This window comes from Amphiura filiformis, chromosome 1, assembly GCF_039555335.1.
Source record: "Amphiura filiformis chromosome 1, Afil_fr2py, whole genome shotgun sequence".
Lineage (NCBI taxonomy): Eukaryota > Metazoa > Echinodermata > Ophiuroidea > Amphilepidida > Amphiuridae > Amphiura > Amphiura filiformis.
In genome coordinates this window covers 62990401-63008152 of record NC_092628.1, presented here as the reverse complement: position 1 = coordinate 63008152, position 17752 = coordinate 62990401, and the positions used below count along the sequence as shown (strand labels likewise).

Genomic DNA, 17752 nt, shown 5'->3' with positions numbered 1-17752 from the left:
ACATCATTCTTAAATGTCAATGGTAGGTTGCCAGCACATTTTTCTGTACAAAATTGACTATAATGTCATCACCATGATAAAAATGATTCAAATTATGATGATATCGGTAATCCATTGATGAGACTCAATGGCGCTGACACCCAGTTATCCAGGTATGCTCTTAAGAGACATCAGCCTCACAGGAACTCTTTTTTTAAAATCTACTTGATATTGTTCCAATTTTCATCTTAAATAAGCTCATGGTTAATTTAGTTCATTAGACTACATTATATTTGAAAGCAGCATCCTGAGTCTGCTGTGTAATGTCAGACTCACCCCGCAGCATTTCGTTTCTAATTTCTTACCTTTTTGTTTTTTGTAATAAAAATCATAAAAACAGTTATTTTTAACTCAAAAAATTAAAAAAGAATATTGCAGTTCTATAGGTCTTATAGAACTGAAATCATGATAAAAATTTTTTGTGTATTATGACACATTTCAAGAACCACAAGACACATTGAGCTGACTGACCAATATCATAAATCCATCTAGGCTCTACGGTGAGACCTTTTTGTTACTTTTCACACAGCCACTGTGAATTTTGAAAAAGATTACAAATAATTTCAAAACAGACCTACGCTTAAACATCCCCTTAATAGTGAAAAAGGTCCAAAAATAGCATGAAAACTCCCAGGTAAGCGATATTTTTGCTCTTCGCCATATATAATAGACACACCGTATAGAATGTTGTCTGTGTATTATCCAATGGGGATTAGGGTTTAAAAGAAATCATACCGCACACATTTCATAAGACCTTCATCTAGTAATCTAAGCACAACACAAGTTACCTACATAAGGTGATACCTTTGTTTTTACATCTCTATCTGTACTGTGAGAGAATGTGTACCAACTTTATTACATTTTAGAGTAGTTTGTACCCCCTGTGTATTGATGTTGCTAATCCCTTGTTGACAAGTCCATGAGTGCATTCAACCAGTTTGTAAGAAAAAAGTCAGAAAATCAGCTAAAAATCCTCATTCATGTTTTCATCCATTCATTTTCTATACTCATATTCATCCATCCGCATTCATTTTTTCATGTTCATCATCCCTCATCATACATCGCATATATTCATGCAATTTTGTGTTGCAAAAGAGTGAAACATATATGCTGCATTTTTGTCATGTTAAGTTAGACCATTTTTTTTAAAGCTTGATACTGTATGTAAGACTGTATGAAATTTAATCTCCTCCCTCCATGTGATGTGTTCCCCCATCCACTATCGTAGATTAGGTATATTCTTATTCTTCAATCAAACACAACCTCTTTTGACTCAATAGTCACGCTACGCAAATATTTAATGTAACAAAGCATGAAATTAGTGGTGTAAACATAGAAAACTACAAATGTAATTATTACAATTAATTTCAGGCAACATTCTGACTTACAGTTGCTGTGAATAAATATTTAACATATCAAGGAGGTGCGTACGGCGCGTAACTTAATACAGAGACATACAGGTGCAATTAGTATATATGTAGACATGGTAGAATAAAAGTAGTTGAATTTCATTGGTGAAACAACTTCTGAAAGGTTAAGTGTAGGCAAGTTAGATATTTTTGTAAAAGCATAATATATCAATGTTTCAATAATTTTGTAGAAAGCGAAATGTCAAAATTAGTCAAATTGAACCCACATAGAAACTTGACTCCCTTCGTTGTGCTCTTCAAATGGAAACTTATAGAGAAGAATCAAGATATTCCTCACTAGCTGAATGCATTTATAAATCCATTTTATATAAAAACACTTCAAGCAGAATTGGAAAATTGTCTGTTTTAATGCACCGCTTGATTTTGAGCGTTTTATAGATTTTTTTTTTGGTTAAGTAACCTGTTGCAATATCAGTGTACTTGAGAACAAGTGCTATTTGTTTCTTAAAAAGAAGTTCACATAAGGCTTACGCAACCCAATAGGAAAGCTGTTCAGTCAACCTGATAGACGGGTAATAAACTAAGCTATCGCATGCACTGACCTAGGAGTGATGCACAACTGAAATCTCAAACAAGAAATTAATGAAGCTACATAAAATTAGCAAGGGTGTGAACTAAGAAGAATCAATATAACCTGGAGGAAGACAAAATGTAGGAGAGTCATTACGACAATAAGAAGTAATTTAGGCATGCATGCATGCGCGCATTCCTGGTTTAAATAGAAACGGGTAATTAATTCATACGCCCTACAGTAACATACACTGTCATCATTCCTACATCTGTTAAATTTTCATTAAAGACATTCAGTAAACAAAATGGAGAATTGCTTTTAAATCTAGTATGATGAGTAAGGTATTTATCTCATACCTCAGTGTTTGGTACCATGTCCCGGGTATAAAATAAACCAGAATTGGAACGAGAAATCAATTTCTCTATATTAAATATTATCATATCGTTGATATAGGAAGGTTTGAAAACTAATTTAGCTCATGCAGAAATTGCAGTCTACTATCTACTACACACATAGGGGTTAATCAGGTACACAATACTCGAGGTGATATAGAATTTATTACGGTATATTTATTCCTTATGCTGCCTGATATTAGAATCATAATAGCCCGCGTGCCCGCTGCGCATTCTATTGACTTGTTAATTCGGCAACGTCTCTCTTGTCTGCGGGTGTACCGTACTGTAAACACAACAGCCCCTGTACAGAGATCCTGAGAAAATATTATTTCTGGCGATGGGAATATGAAATTTTAACTTGTAAGAAAATGATTTGAATTGGAAAACGTGAGAAAATGTAATTAGGGTCTTATTAACGAGATTCAATCACATGTTTAATGAAGCATTTTACCGTATTGTTTAGAACAACAATAAGCAAACCCTTTGGGAATATGTTTCTTCTCAAATGTTAATATTAATACTTTGTGATCAAATAGAAATACAAATTATCATCTTTATTGCCTTACTAGGTTTGACAGTAAAATTTCACTAAATTGGTTTTGAAACAAACACAAGAGTTACATCAGTGGAACCACCGAGCCAATACCAGGCATGTTTGTACACATGCAAATGTATTTTTAAGTAGATTTTAAATGCGCTTTTAAAAATGTCAATTTCAGAAATTGTTGGCGTCTTACATAGGTATACACTGTATTCAATATCAATAAAAGATAAGCATGGCTAACGATAAGTTTGCAACATTGCATGTTTATTACTAAAAACTAAAAACTGGCATAGTAAGCATCCCTTTAAGACAACCCCCAGTTGACTGCTAGCTGTATTCTAGTTATTACATGCATGGCAAAGTTCTATATATTCTTGTTAAGATATTCATACCTTGGGCAGCCGATGTGTTCATAATATACTGCATCTAGGGAGAGAAATAGTTTCTTGGTGCCTACGTAACCGATGTGCAAGAAATACTGATTAGTAGTAAGGACAGTAGCAAGTTTATATTGTTTTTTAGAAAGAATGGGAAGTTATTTGACATCTTGCACAAATTTGATCTAAGTAATAGAACGACGTATCCCACGTTACTCGTAGATTATTTTGACATTTATACTTAAGTCACTTTTGCTGCTTTTAGATATGATGACATTCAAGTGCAAATCTAAATTTGTATTTGGTTATTATTAAACTAACAGTGTGTGAAAAAGAAAGGAATAAAGTTGAGTTAATAAGATTGAGCTTTCCAATTATGAAAGTAATACATTTCAAAAGCAAATTGCGAGTTTTTCATTTGTGTCAGCGGTAGGTATCATATGGAGTTAGTCAATTTGAATTAGTTCTGCACCGCAGAAGATGCATGGTGTTACACTACACATGTGCTAGACTTAATCACATACATCAAACACTAATGCAAATAGATACTAGACCTCTTTTACACTATATTTTTGTACTCTGTGATATTAAAGGGTTTCGGAATCATTTTTCATTTGAAGGAAATGGTTTTTGTGAATCAAATTTATTGATAATGACTGCCCATCTTTATAGAAAGGATTAACAATTGGGTGAATTCAAAGCAAACAGACAAAATAATCATCTTTCTATCATGCAGATGTAATATTTCCCTTTAATTTTAAGTTGTTTAAATATTATCTCCCTTCAAAATGCAAAATGGATTGGTCATTACAGTGATTTTGACAGAAAGATGTTTCCAGTATGTGAACGCTCTTTTCTAAACATTTCCAGCACTCTGATTTCTTGTCACTTATCACTACCTCAAGTCTCACGGCAGAGTTCAATAACCTGCATTATCCCTGTGGATTCATAGAGTTGACCTCAAGTTACAGAGGATGAGTTTTGGTACCCAAACCACCTAAAGGTCATTCTATGACTATACAAGCATAAAGGGGTTCAAGGACTATGTCCTGTGTAGATGAGCATGTATGACATCTTTATAGGGATTTGAATTGCCAGTGTAGTAATTACCCAATCTTAGAACATTGTCACGAAATCGGTTAGAATGAAAATGTCATGGGAGTACACATAGTGGCCGGGGTATGCAGTCGTAAGCTAAGCATGCATAACCACACACCCGCAATCATGTAGTGGGAATATTGTTTGCATGTATTATTTATGAAGTGAACTTTCTCTGTAGCAGAATAACAGTGTGTATATTAAAGCCAGTCTTATTACTTTTTATACGGGATGGGTTGTTGAATTATTCAATTTTGTTATGGATTATAAATTGGTCATTTGTAATGTGATAAAAATGTAAATCAGAGAGGGTCAATGTATTGTGTGTTAAGGACAGTTACATTTTGAAATGAAATTTCTTGTTCAATACTTATTCAGAGCAGAGCAAGAATCTAAATTCAGTAAAATGTTTACATTTTTATTTTCATTTCATAGCAATCAACCTCTATTTATCAGATTTACATACAGAGATATTTTTATGTGGTTATATATTCTCAAACACAACATTTTGTTACTCGCTTCATCCCATCATGTTAAGTTTGTCATCACAACAATACAAAGTATATTCAAAATACAATATCTATATTTTATATTACAGTCCGACCTCGTCAGTTCCGTTTCTAATAGTTGTTTTCCAACTCTTTTGCCAAGGTTCAGGTACTACAAGTCCACCAGAAGTATTGAAAACACCTCTGGAATTGCGAGCTGTCATCAAGTCGGCATCAAGCGCCCTCTTGTCATGGGCTGATATGGAAGAAGGCTGCTGTGACGGACGACACTACCAGTTCATGTATAAGGCTAATTATCCTGCCAATCAAAAGTAAGTTTGGGGTAAAAGTAGGTTCAGACAATTAAATATTAAGTATATAGAATGGTAGCCAATTCTTAAAAGGAAATATACTACTACCACATACCATTCAGGACTTGGAATCAGGACCTCTGGGTTTCTGGTCTGATGCTTTACCACCTGAGTGCAAGTTGATGTATAAAGGACAGTAACAGTTGTTACAAAGATCTGCAGTTCATTGGTATTCTTTAAGTTGTTTTTCATCTGAGAAGGCCTACATTTATGTATTGATTTTGAAGTCACTTTCAAAAACTAGCTGATGTTTTAGATTAAATGTAAGTAACTGTTTTTGATTGCAATGTCTTTGTTTTTATTCTTGTAGATGGTTCTATGTGAACACAACCGACTTGACGTATGCTCTGAATGGCCTGCAGCCTTACACCATGTATGAATTTAAAGTTAGGGTGGTTAAGGATGAAGCTATCAGTGGCTGGAGTATGATTACATCTAATAAGACTTATCAAGCAGGTAGGTGTATGGTGCAAATCTAATTTATGATGACTACTACACAATTCCTTCCCTTAGGTTATCTAGCATAGGGATTTTAAAGATGATGTGATATTTTGTTAACACCTGCTGTCTTTGTAACTAATTAGCTCAGCAATAACACCTAATGAAAGAAGGTCAATTAAGCCCAGAGTAATGGAAGACACTTTCGCAAATCCCAGAATTTGAGATTTCTTGATATTTATCACACTAAGATGTATTCTTTCACTTGAAACTGATAAAATACAACTCGCTAATATTTACTCGTATTTTTGCTTGATTTATTTCAATTTTTTCATCTCTAAAAAGTCACATGGCTCAAGACAGCTTAGTAAATTGGCAGGAAATTATGAGTCAGAAATGCACGAATGCGAAATATTTCGAAAAAAAGAGACAAATTTAACTTCTCTAAGTTCATGTCTCTTCTTCATGAAAAGCTAACTGAATTTTTTTTACTCCAAACAGATTTTTTTCTAAGTTGTCACAAAACAATTGGGGTAAAAAAGTGAATTTTTGTGATTTTTTCAACTTTTTTTTAACAAATCTGACATGGGATTCCTCGACTCATTTCCTTTCCAAAAATGTATAGTTTTATATACTTTGGATATACAATTCAGAAATAATGATGCTCGAAAAGGTCCATGTTCTCTCCCATTACTCTGGCCTTAAGTGAAGAACAAGCTATGTGATGCATGTGAACAAGTAAACATAGGATTGCAGCTCAAAAGAACAATATACAGATATGACTTACACACACAGACCCATGCACATATTGACCTGGCTTATTCCACTAGTAATTCATAATCATTCAATTAGTATTTAGCTTTTGTCAATTTTAGATGTAAAAATATGTATACTTCACTTAGGAAAGCTTTTTACTCCATTAAATCAACAGTTTAAATTATTTTGATAAGGATTATAGTCTTTTAAAAGCCTGTTATATCACAAGTGAATTTTGATGTGTGCAACTTGCTTATTTTTTTTACCTTGGTAACGGGACATTTGCATCAATTGTAACCAGAGTATGGACTATTCCAATTGAAATCCATACACCCCTGTGAAAGACATTACCTTAATCTTTAACACAGGGACTGTGAATTTCAAATGGTGTGATCTGAATGAGTAACTCCATTTGAAATATACACCCTGTTTGGAAAATTAAATTTATATCTTCCATAGGGGGTATGGATTTCAACCGGAATAACGTAATATGATCGGTACCAAACAATTCAATACAACATGTTCCTGGAATCCAGTTTTTGTAGATCGCGTAATGTTAGCAAGACTTACGAATAATACATATTAAATAATGAAGAAGGAGGCGACTCAATCAGGACTCAATCCCCGCTGAGTCCTGATTTTTTTCTCTCTCAAAATTTCCATATGTCAGTTTGCCCCAAACATGTCATTTGAATAATACATATGGTAGAATTCATGGTAATCAAACAATATCTTTGCATAAATTTTGTCTTGAATAGCTCCAACTTCAGCTCCTAAAGAACTGACTATCTATGAAGTAGAGAATTCTACAACGTCCCTGCAGCTCAACTGGCAACCTCCTAGACAATCTAATGGCATTATCACAGGTATGGCGCTAACTATCAATATTTCATGTTGATCAGCATTCAAAGGAAACTATGAATTATGTGAAATAGGCAGACATTAGGAGGTATTCATTGTGTTGACTTCCTTAGCTTTGATGCATTCAATCATTGTATTGTACAGGTGGTATGCTTAATGTATGATGAATATATAATGTGATGAAGTGAAATGAATTGGATGATAACAGTATTCAATTTTAACTTTTCTGCATTGTAAAATTACATATCATAAATTATTTTCCATCAAAATCAAATCACTCGCTTCCGAGATATGAAAGCTTAGTTGCTGCTTAGCAGTAGAAACTGGATACTGGTAATGTCTCAAAATTAATCAGTTTTCTCAAAATCCAATTCATTTTGTTCAATTATAGCCCAATAGGGTGATATATAATTTATAATTACATACTTTTGCAGATATTATAGAGTTAGTATTTGTATCAATGTTGACACATTTTAAAAGATAGAAATCATGAATTTAATTGCATCTTCCTAACTATTCAATTAGAGAACCTTGTGATTAATTTAACATAATCATGAAATGTTGACACTTATCTCTACATTTTTTCTATAAGCCTTATTTTAATTGCATTTTTATTCTTATAATGGTTATAATGTAGTCAAACTATGTTTTTATCCAACTTTGGTTTATTCACTGATTTTGCATTTAAAAAAAAAACATTTTTGCAGGTTACACAATATATTATTCAACGGATGCGACACTACCAATAGAAGAATGGATAGAAATTGACTTAGAAGGAGAAGACCTTACTACAATTATACCATCTCTTACACAAGACACAATGTATCACTTTAGAATACAGGGTCACAATGTAAAAGGAGACAGTCCTATCTCTGGTATTGTGTCAGATACTACCCCACCAGGTAAGAGAAATAGGTTACAAGCAGCGAGACATTTGAAAAACATTTGAAGCAAAAACAATAAATGTTATGTTTTGAAGTGAATCTAATGTTTTTGTGCTTAAATATTGTTTTGTGTTGTTTTCTCTAGTCCAATGTAATTCATATTGTGAATGCCTGTATCATGTTTATGAAATATCTATTCACTTTTCTGTCATGTTACAACCTTAGTGGACTTGTAGCACAAAGTTTAATATAATATGGCCTACATTTTAAGCTTTAGCACCATTGATGCTTTTGATTAAGTTTGAGAATTTTTTGAAGAGAATAAAGTTGCAGCAAACAATTTTTTAAAATATATCTTTGACAAAACATGTGCTCATATAGATCACAAACCAAGTGATTGGTGAAGCCCTATCATAACTAGTTTTGTTACAGGTGTTACGGCACTACTCACTACCTCCCTACCAGTCTGTAACAAAACCCAAAGTAGAGAGTATGCAAGAAACTTTAGTGATATAATAAACATCTCCCTAACTAAATTAGTTCACAGGGCTTCACTAATCTTTTGGTTTGTTCCTTTAGTATGGTCAAGTGCTACAAAGGCCAACCCGTCTTAGATTCCAGACAAATACAGCACTAAAATTTTGGGATTAAAAAAATACCTGGCAGTTAGTTCTATCTAAAGGATTAAGATTGAGCTATGTTTTATTTGGCAAAACAGGATAATAATTTTTTTTATCCAAAAACATTAGTGCTGTATTTTTCTGGAATCGGGAGTTGTACCTGTTAAATCTTGTCTCTTGTTTTCCATGTTGAATGTTACATTTTTGTTTCTCCTGCATGAAATCAATTTGCTCAGCACTATTTGATATCCCTGATAATTGAATTTCTTCACACTAGCATTGAAATTTAAACCTGTTCGCTGTTTTAAAAGAGTGATAGATTTCTGATCTAGAGATTGAATATACATTGTATCAGGTATCGAGTAGTGTTCAAAATAAAGGAATAGGGGAAAACCCTGCACACAAATTGAATTCCGATGTTGTTCACAAAATTGTTGATATAATCTGTTGATTACTTGCCACATATTACCTTTGTATAACAGTTGCTTATTACCTGAGCCAAACGTAATTAGAAATCAAATTACCCCTCCAAATCCAATTAGTTACATCTGTTTTTGATATGTTGAGTAATTACGCTACATTTAGAATGGATTGAGAATAAGTAACACATCAAACAAAATATTGTGCTGTGTTAATGACGTTGTCTTTCCCCAACATCTTGTGTGTGTTTTATGTTATGTTTTTATTAGTTGATATTAATTTCCGGTTTGCTTTGCTCACATCATTCAATCCGATGCAATATTTTTGGATTCTAAATGCCAACGTTTCCTACCTCTTAAATATTTAGTGTAGTCCAATAAACCACACTTTATTTGATAAATTCTGTTATTGTTGAAAAATATTTTTGATAATTGTTAATTCAGTGATGACTTCCTTTTTTGCCTCATCCGTACCGGCGTGTTTATTTATGATCCAAACTATTTTAACACTCTTTTATTATGTATCATCATATTCACAATTTAGAGAAAAAGGATTGTGTAGCCTATATCTTTTCTCTACGAAACATTTTCATAAATCTATATAACATTTTAATGTTATATAGCTTATAATATAAATGTTTCATATTTAAAAATATCTTTAATATGATCATGTCAAATAAAAGGATTATAGCTTCATAAAATACCTGCTCCGTATGGATATACAATCCATCTCAGATAGACCTATATAATTATTAGTTATCCTATTATTACGTATCCTCTTATGAAGTTTTTAGAAACTAGAAACCACTTATATTAAAAAAATGCACTTATATTGATGTTGCACTTATTAAACTCTTTTTCATTTGCTGTGAGTTTGCAGTTTTAGTATTATTTATCTTTATTGCGTACTTATATTTATAGTGTCTATTTAGAATATTGCTTGATGCTCTGTATGCCACATAATTACAAGATGATGACATATTGAGTGGTCCCTTCTGGCATTGTAAATAGAAGCTATAAATTTTGAAGAGAAAATTGCTTGCACACAAGAAACAAATAACTTAAAAGCGCTACTTTTGGTAATAACGTGTCTCTGTCACAAGTGTCGAAAATTGTGGTTGTTGTTTATAAATATTGGTGATTAAATGCGTGGAGATAGATTGTCATTTGGCGAAGTTACATAAAAATATATTTCTGATTACAGAACCCATTGAATGTTGTGTGCAAGCAATAGCTTAATTCTCACTCAGTTGCAGTTTTCTTTTTGCTCTATTTTCTTTTATCATTTTGATTTTGTTTTGATTTCTGACACATTATATTTCATCTTTACCTGTGATTGTTGTGTTTTGTGTGCCTGCCTGCACTACTTCCACCATCCTGGTCATCCTACATCATAAACAAACAAACCTTGAATCTCATTCCTATTTTCAAGGTCCTCCAATTCTAGGTAAGGCATGTTTTTATTTCTGTTACACCGTGGGTTCTCAATTACGTTTGCTCACGGGCCATAGAGGGCCAAAATCATTTCAAAGAATTGTGTTTGAGGTCCAAATACACCTTGCTTTGTTATGTTTACTGTATATTTCAGAGCTGTTCAAGGGCCAACCACAATTGGTCGGCAGGCCGCATCTGGCCTACGGGCTGTCAATTGAGAACCCCTGGTGTTACATTATCTCGCCCTTCAGCAACGCTGTCCCATTTGCATGTTTACTCATTGTTCTTTAGTTTTATATACCATTTTCCACTCTGATGTGGCAGTGACGTCGGTGCACATATCATTGGGCGCAGCTACAAATAGCTTGTGTTCGCTCAAAGTGCTGGCGTACACACGCAGGCGATTAAAGATGCTGCATAGATGCGTGCCCGAAACAGCTGCCTCAACGCCTTGGCGTCACATCAGGGTGAAAAATGGTATAGGACATCTCAATAATCCACATAAATTGTCTTCTCCTTTTTTCAATAAAAACACAAATTTTAAAGTGTGCCAAATTTTCATTCTGTATATTTGTTTTCTGTGACTCAATACCAAATAGTTCTTGAACCTTCAATTATTGAGATGTCCTACGATCTCCTATCTTGTAGGTATTTGCATGAATATGTTTTGCATGAATATGTTTGTGTTGCATTCTTCATATTTGTCATCAATCATTGTTTTGTGTCTCAAGTTTCTATCGAGTCAATCTAAAGGGTTGTTGTCAGAGCTGTGCAGATATGAACCTTCTCCACTGGCAGATAATTCAAAAACACCTGCCGTGAAATTTGAACCATAAGTGCACTTTATGGTTTTGCTCAAGGAGACGTTATTTTGAGTTTTTATGTTAGTATCGGGTGTTTATATAAAATTGCTCTGTCAGTTTTGGTTCCAAGTACTGTAAACTTAAAATGAGTAATAAAATTGTGTTTTTTTGTCAAATTTTGTCAATTTGTCAATAAGAATGACTGTGAATTGAAGTATGACACACTTGTTATGAAGAATGAATGAATATATTACTCTATATTTGCTCTAAAGTCAAACAGAAAGGTGCTACACAATTTACAATAAATTAAAAACAAATGACTGGATGTCACATCCATTGTTTTATGCCTTTAAAAATTTTGATGTTTACTGCAATGGAGTTACTTACTGTTACAAACCAGATAAAGTATAAATTTTAATCTAGTTTTTGTTTTGGATATAAAATGTTGCCTATTAAGCATGGATAGTGTTATTTTAATGCAACAGTCAAAGGGATTCTTGAAAAATTGGAGAACAAAATCTTTAATTGAGAATATTGCCATCCAATGTCTAGAATGATGTACATGTATTAGGGTTCCATCTTAAATTTTAAGCAAATATATTTGTAAGTGTTGCCCAATGGTTTTAATTGCATTTTTCCATATAAAAATGCCATGTGAAGAAAAAAAACAAGTAAACAGGTTGTTGACTTTGTTACATGCTGCATTTTGTCACAAGAAGCCTGTTGTCATGTCTGTCAAGTATGAAAAATGTTTAAGCAACAAAAGTATATAACTATATCAAGGAACTGCTGTAATTTTATTTCCACAGTGACAGCAATACCACCAGACCCTATAACAGGAGCAGCAGCCTTCCCATGGTGGCTATGGCTGGTCATCGTGGCTACCATCTTCCTACTGCTTCTACTAGCCATTCTTATTGTCCTCTGCTTGGTATGTGGTTGCTGTGCATGCTGTGCCTCATGTTGTCCAGACTCAGACTGTTGTGGTCCATTTGGTCCATGCTGTGGTGCTCTGGCGAGGTGTTGGACATCAATGTGTCCTTGTTGCTGTTCCGATGAAGAAGAGTGTGCCAAGTGTTGTGCTTCATTGTGCTGTGGAGCCACATGTTGTGTGTGTTTTGGACAACAGTATAAAGAGAAGAGGAAATTTCAACCGTAAGTATTTTGATTATATGAATCAGAACCACTCAATCTTATCAATAGTAGCTAAGAACAACAAGAAAGGAGGAAGAATTTGTAACTTGTTTTCATGAAGTTGAGCCATGTTTAAACACCTCAAACATCTTGACTGTTTTACCAAAATACCTTGGCAGTTAGTCTTAGTCCTTAAAATGGACATGGCGCTAAAGATCAGTTTGAAGGGATTATCAGATATTTCTTTGTACAAAATATATCTAACTTCTCCACCAGACAATAATATAGTATAGTATTTTTTTGCCTTACCTTGGTTTCTGAATTCAGCAGCCTTACTACTGATCGCATAACCTGAAAAGTAATAAAAGTATGGGAGTACTATTATTCTACCTTCATTTTGATGTCAGATTTTGTCTTTATCAGAACATTTACAAGTTTGCCATTTGTCAATTCACAAAGATCTTAATTTTCATGAATATTAGGGTTTTCTGGTTCAGTTAATCACTGGTAATGCCCGTTCAAGAGAGCATTAAAATACAATGGTCAAGACTGTTGTCTCTGAATTTCCAGGTCAAATCAGTGGTTTGGAAGTTTTATTTGAAATATAAAATAAAATGAAATTCCAATCCTGGAAGTCAAACAAGCCATGAAAAAGAAAGTTGTTTATTTTATGTTTGTTTGTAAACACCCACTCACACATACCTCAATAGTGTCTAGTGCAATGTACAAATCCAGATGCAATTCATTCAAAGATCAGAAATGAAAAGAGAGAGGTATGCTATGGGGTTGGACTCCATATTGGCACAATGCCTTGGTGGTAAAAGACAGTAAGTAACTTAACTGATTAGTGATAAAGAGTATTGCATCATCACAACATCACAACTGTGTATATGTTTACTTAGCAAATAATTTGTTATGACTTTTTCTGTGTGTTTTAGGAAAGGAAAAGTAAATGCCAATGGTAAAATAGGTAATGAATTAGACGCACCCGACTTATTATGGGCTAAAGGTGGACAGTCGTCTGATCGGGACATGACAAAATCACCATTAGCTACTGAATTGGAACCACTCAACCCTGGGGGCGGTGTGGATCAACATAGAGGTAAGCTGATGTTGCATTTATACTCTGTCCGACCCACTGTAAGAACAACTCAAGTACCACTTGCATGTTTTGATTGTGCATAGAGGTTATAGGGTATACCATAATACTGAAGTTCTTCTAACTTCACCTGGTTATCTACAGATGTGCATGAATGTTGTCCAGGTGGCGCCAATGACGGGTGTATACATTTTAAGAGCTGCCAACTAGAACCAATTTTCAGTATTTCTACTGATATAACTCAAAATACTGAAAAAATCATAAAAATGCCAAAGAATACTGTTTATACTTTTTGTATATGGAAGTTTGAAAATGCTGATTTTTATGGAAAATACAGAGTTTAGGATAAATACTGGTTTTACGAAGTCTTTATAATACTGAAATGTATTTTTGAATGTTGGTAGCTCTGCATTTTGAAAAGAGTTCAGTAGTTGTAAAGCATTTTATTACATCATTTCTGCAAATAAAAAAATTACATATTACATAATTTAAGTAGACACATAGAAATTTGTTTTCTTTTTTGCATTTCCACCTTTTTCTATACATCTGGCAATTTTCATATAGCATAGATATTTATGCACAACAAAGTGCCTTGGTGAAGGGTCCCATTTTTTGACCATATCCATTTTTCTGTACAGGTGGGATGCATGAAACAGAATTTGGAACCGGTAAAAGACATAACCAAGGTAGGTGTTCCTAGAAACTAGAAAAAGTTGACAGAATGCTGTGTAGTACGACATTCAAAATGGTTCCAGATGATCAAAAGATATTGTAATAATTACAAATGAATATGTAATTGTTTATACCTTTGAATACTTTGTCATGTTATTAATTGAGTTACGACATTTTATTTGTAATTGAATTTCATATTCATTCCTATCTTCATGTATTTCACTTCTCTATTCTACTCAACAGTTACATATTGTTAGGGTTGGGCAATATCAATGTGGTTGTCAATCAATTTTGACAGAAAGCTACATGTATTAAGTGTGGACTATTGAATATTGCCCAACCCTATAAGGATTCCGATTTTACCAACTTTGACTTACACATGGGAAACCAAAGTGTGTACTAATCATTTAAGGGCATTTCGTGATTCTAGTAGAACCTTCTTTTTAGGGTAGGCCTATGATTCAATAGATGAGAAAAGTTCAGTTGATTCAGACATTTAATTAGCGAATTATGCATAAAAATTGCATGTATTACAAATTTACAATGCTCTATAAGCTACTCTGTAAAGTCTGGCTGTTGACATTCAGGAAAATTAGATGCCTTGGTCAAATGACTGAATCTGATATTATGAACACAAACATTATGCCAATAGATCTAGGATTCTGATAGCATAAAAACCTCAATGTTTTTGGAGTAAGGGGGAAAGGCTGTGGATCACAAAATGCCCTGTTAAGACTGAACTGTACTCTTTTATAAGAAGTGTGTTTGCAATAACAAGTCTTATGGCAATAAACACTATATCTTCATAATTTGTGTGAAGTAACTTTAACAATAATTATATTTTGATGTCTTAAATTGAGGAAGTCATCAATTTTGTGTTTTTAACGTTTACATTGTAATTGAGGTGATAAATTTCAATTTTACTGACTTTGTTCAATAAGATATTTATGTACGAAAAACCTGCTGGATTCACATGTACAATTGAAAACAATGCTTGCTCTTTTCCACTAATTCAGCCCTCATCCCCAATGGCAGTCCACTCTATGCCACGGTAGCCAATCGCAGCGGGTCATCGGACCATGCCAACCAATCAGGTGAAGGTGAGAGGCTGGTCGTCATGGTTACCATACAAAAACAATCAATCACCTGTGCTTGAAAATATACACTCTTAATAACATCTCTCTAACTTAATTTATCCTCATTCAGGATACATTTTTGGTGACTGGGCACTAATCATGATTTCTGTTCACAGGGTTGAGGCGTACATAGAGATTATGAAGTAGTGGTCTATCCATGCACATGGGATTCACATAGTAACACCACAACATTTCTAGATTTCTAGAATTGGCATATAGAGCTACTCATCTGTTTTAGCATACTGGTGACCAACTTCTACCTCCAGCTTGATATGAAGATGAAATCAAGTCAAAATTACCCTCTCTTATCCTATTGGGATGCTAATATGTCTCAAATCCCCACAAATAACAACAAGACCTTGCATTCTTTGCCTAAACCTGTTGAATTCAACAACCTTAACATGTTATTCCCACAGGTCCTACAATGAATTTGGCAACAATTTGCTTGAATTTGTATATCGATTAATTTGTAATGAAGAAGTTATGTTTATATTTCTGTTGCTGTTTATTTATGTGTGTCATATGTATTGCAAGATATACATCACAACAGATTAAAAAAAACACAAATGCTTGCTGCAATTACATTAGGCTATAAATATTACCGCTACATAATAAACAGCAATATTAAATTTTCATACATACGTCCCTACACCCCACACATACATGTATATATAACGCACAAATGCATGCATTGGTAGGCACTGAAGGCACACTACATACACCCCACATAAACCACATGCAACATTACACCCCTACATACACACCCACTGAATAATATTTGATTTGAGAATGATGGTAGACTATTATGTAGATTATTTTAGAGACCGCTTTGGAAGTTGAAGATGGTAGATTATTTTAGAGACCTGCTTTGAAGTTACAGTGATATGTATAATGTAGGAAAAAATAGACTTTGCAAGCAGGGAACTTGTAGGACTTGTGGTTATAATGAACTAGAACTATGGCTGGGATATTTTCTTTGATAAAGTACTTGAAGTAGTTAAATTAGCATCTATTTCCTCTTTTTCCCTTTCTGCGTCTTTTATTAATACAAGTGCAGCAGAAGGAGGCTGTTTGTTTAAGATATATTCTGTTGGAACTATGGATTTCCCCACTTTAAATTGCATGAAACAACCATTTAAAACGTTTTTGATTGATAAAATGTTGGTACTTTTGATAATAACCAATCTCCTACAATTGTTATTATCTAACAATTTGAAATGAAAAGTAAGACTTTTAAAGTCTTTGCATAAAATTACATTCTGATGTTTAGGTCTCTGATATTTTTAACACATCATTTCATCCATCCATCCATCCATTCATAAAATACTATATATCATCCCAATCCTTCCTCCTTCCTATAAAACAACAGATAGATCAAAGTTGGGCAGGTCTGGGATCTTAATACATCACCTCACCATTCTTACTGCACTCTTATCATAAAAACTGATCTCACAAAGACCTGCAACTAAATGTTAAGTATCTAAACCTCTTCTGAGTGCTTATTTCATCTCAAACTTATGGGGCTTATTATGTACTGCAGTTCTTTGTGCGATCAGCCCAGGTGATATTAAGCTTATAACACCCATATAACAAAACTGCTATATTAACACCCAAGATTTCTCCAATGAACATGATGCTGTAATAATATATAGTTTCCAGGAGGAAATTTGTATTTTTTATTTGTTATTAATACTGGTAACATAGTGTCTTTCAGAGAAATTTTCAATCAGTATAAAAATCCAAAATGTTTTGCAAAGTTTGAATCCAGTTGGAGGAATTTTGACAGAGCTAACAGTCATTATATTATAAATTAAAATAAAATAAAATATACAAATTTTACAAAAATATAAGAAATTTCTGTAAAACGATTCTAAAATTAGAACATGTCTTTACTATTTGCGTAAATTTTGATTTGTTTTTGCCAAACTGTAATTTTGTTTTCATATCCTAGAGCATCGTTCGACCACCAAAGTTGGAATGCAATCGGACACTTATGAAACCCCCACTATATCTCATCGTTCATCTTATGAATCAGGTACTAAACTTAACTCCCTTCACAAATTATTTACCAAACTAAGCTTGAATGCACCCCCTGTCATCTATACCTGAAAAGCATTTTTCCCAAAATTCCTAAAAAGCAGTGGGTCTATCTTATTTGCATCTTGGCAGCTATTCAGGGAAAGAGATATTGCATTATTGATTCACCATGCATTAAACTGTGCTACATTCAATAAAAATATGTT

General features: G+C 33.5%; 1 protein-coding gene across 11 annotated transcripts in view; it reads left to right on the top strand.

The window, feature by feature from the left end:
* Positions 1 to 17752, top strand: part of LOC140150618 (neogenin-like) — a 175466-nt gene that overhangs the window by 137633 nt on the left and 20081 nt on the right. For 7 of the 11 annotated variants that reach the window (XM_072172690.1, XM_072172713.1, XM_072172743.1 and 4 more), the window contains 10 exons: positions 5046 to 5214; positions 5564 to 5709; positions 7206 to 7313; positions 8016 to 8210; positions 10664 to 10678; positions 12278 to 12623; positions 13541 to 13704; positions 14340 to 14387; positions 15390 to 15473; positions 17461 to 17544. In XM_072172690.1, coding sequence (XP_072028791.1) covers positions 5046 to 5214; positions 5564 to 5709; positions 7206 to 7313; positions 8016 to 8210; positions 10664 to 10678; positions 12278 to 12623; positions 13541 to 13704; positions 14340 to 14387; positions 15390 to 15473; positions 17461 to 17544 — 1359 coding nt within the window. The remainder of the gene's footprint in view (positions 1 to 5045; positions 5215 to 5563; positions 5710 to 7205; positions 7314 to 8015; positions 8211 to 10663; positions 10679 to 12277; positions 12624 to 13540; positions 13705 to 14339; positions 14388 to 15389; positions 15474 to 17460; positions 17545 to 17752) is intronic. The other 4 variants (XM_072172751.1, XM_072172682.1, XM_072172727.1 and 1 more) reach the window with 4 other exon arrangements.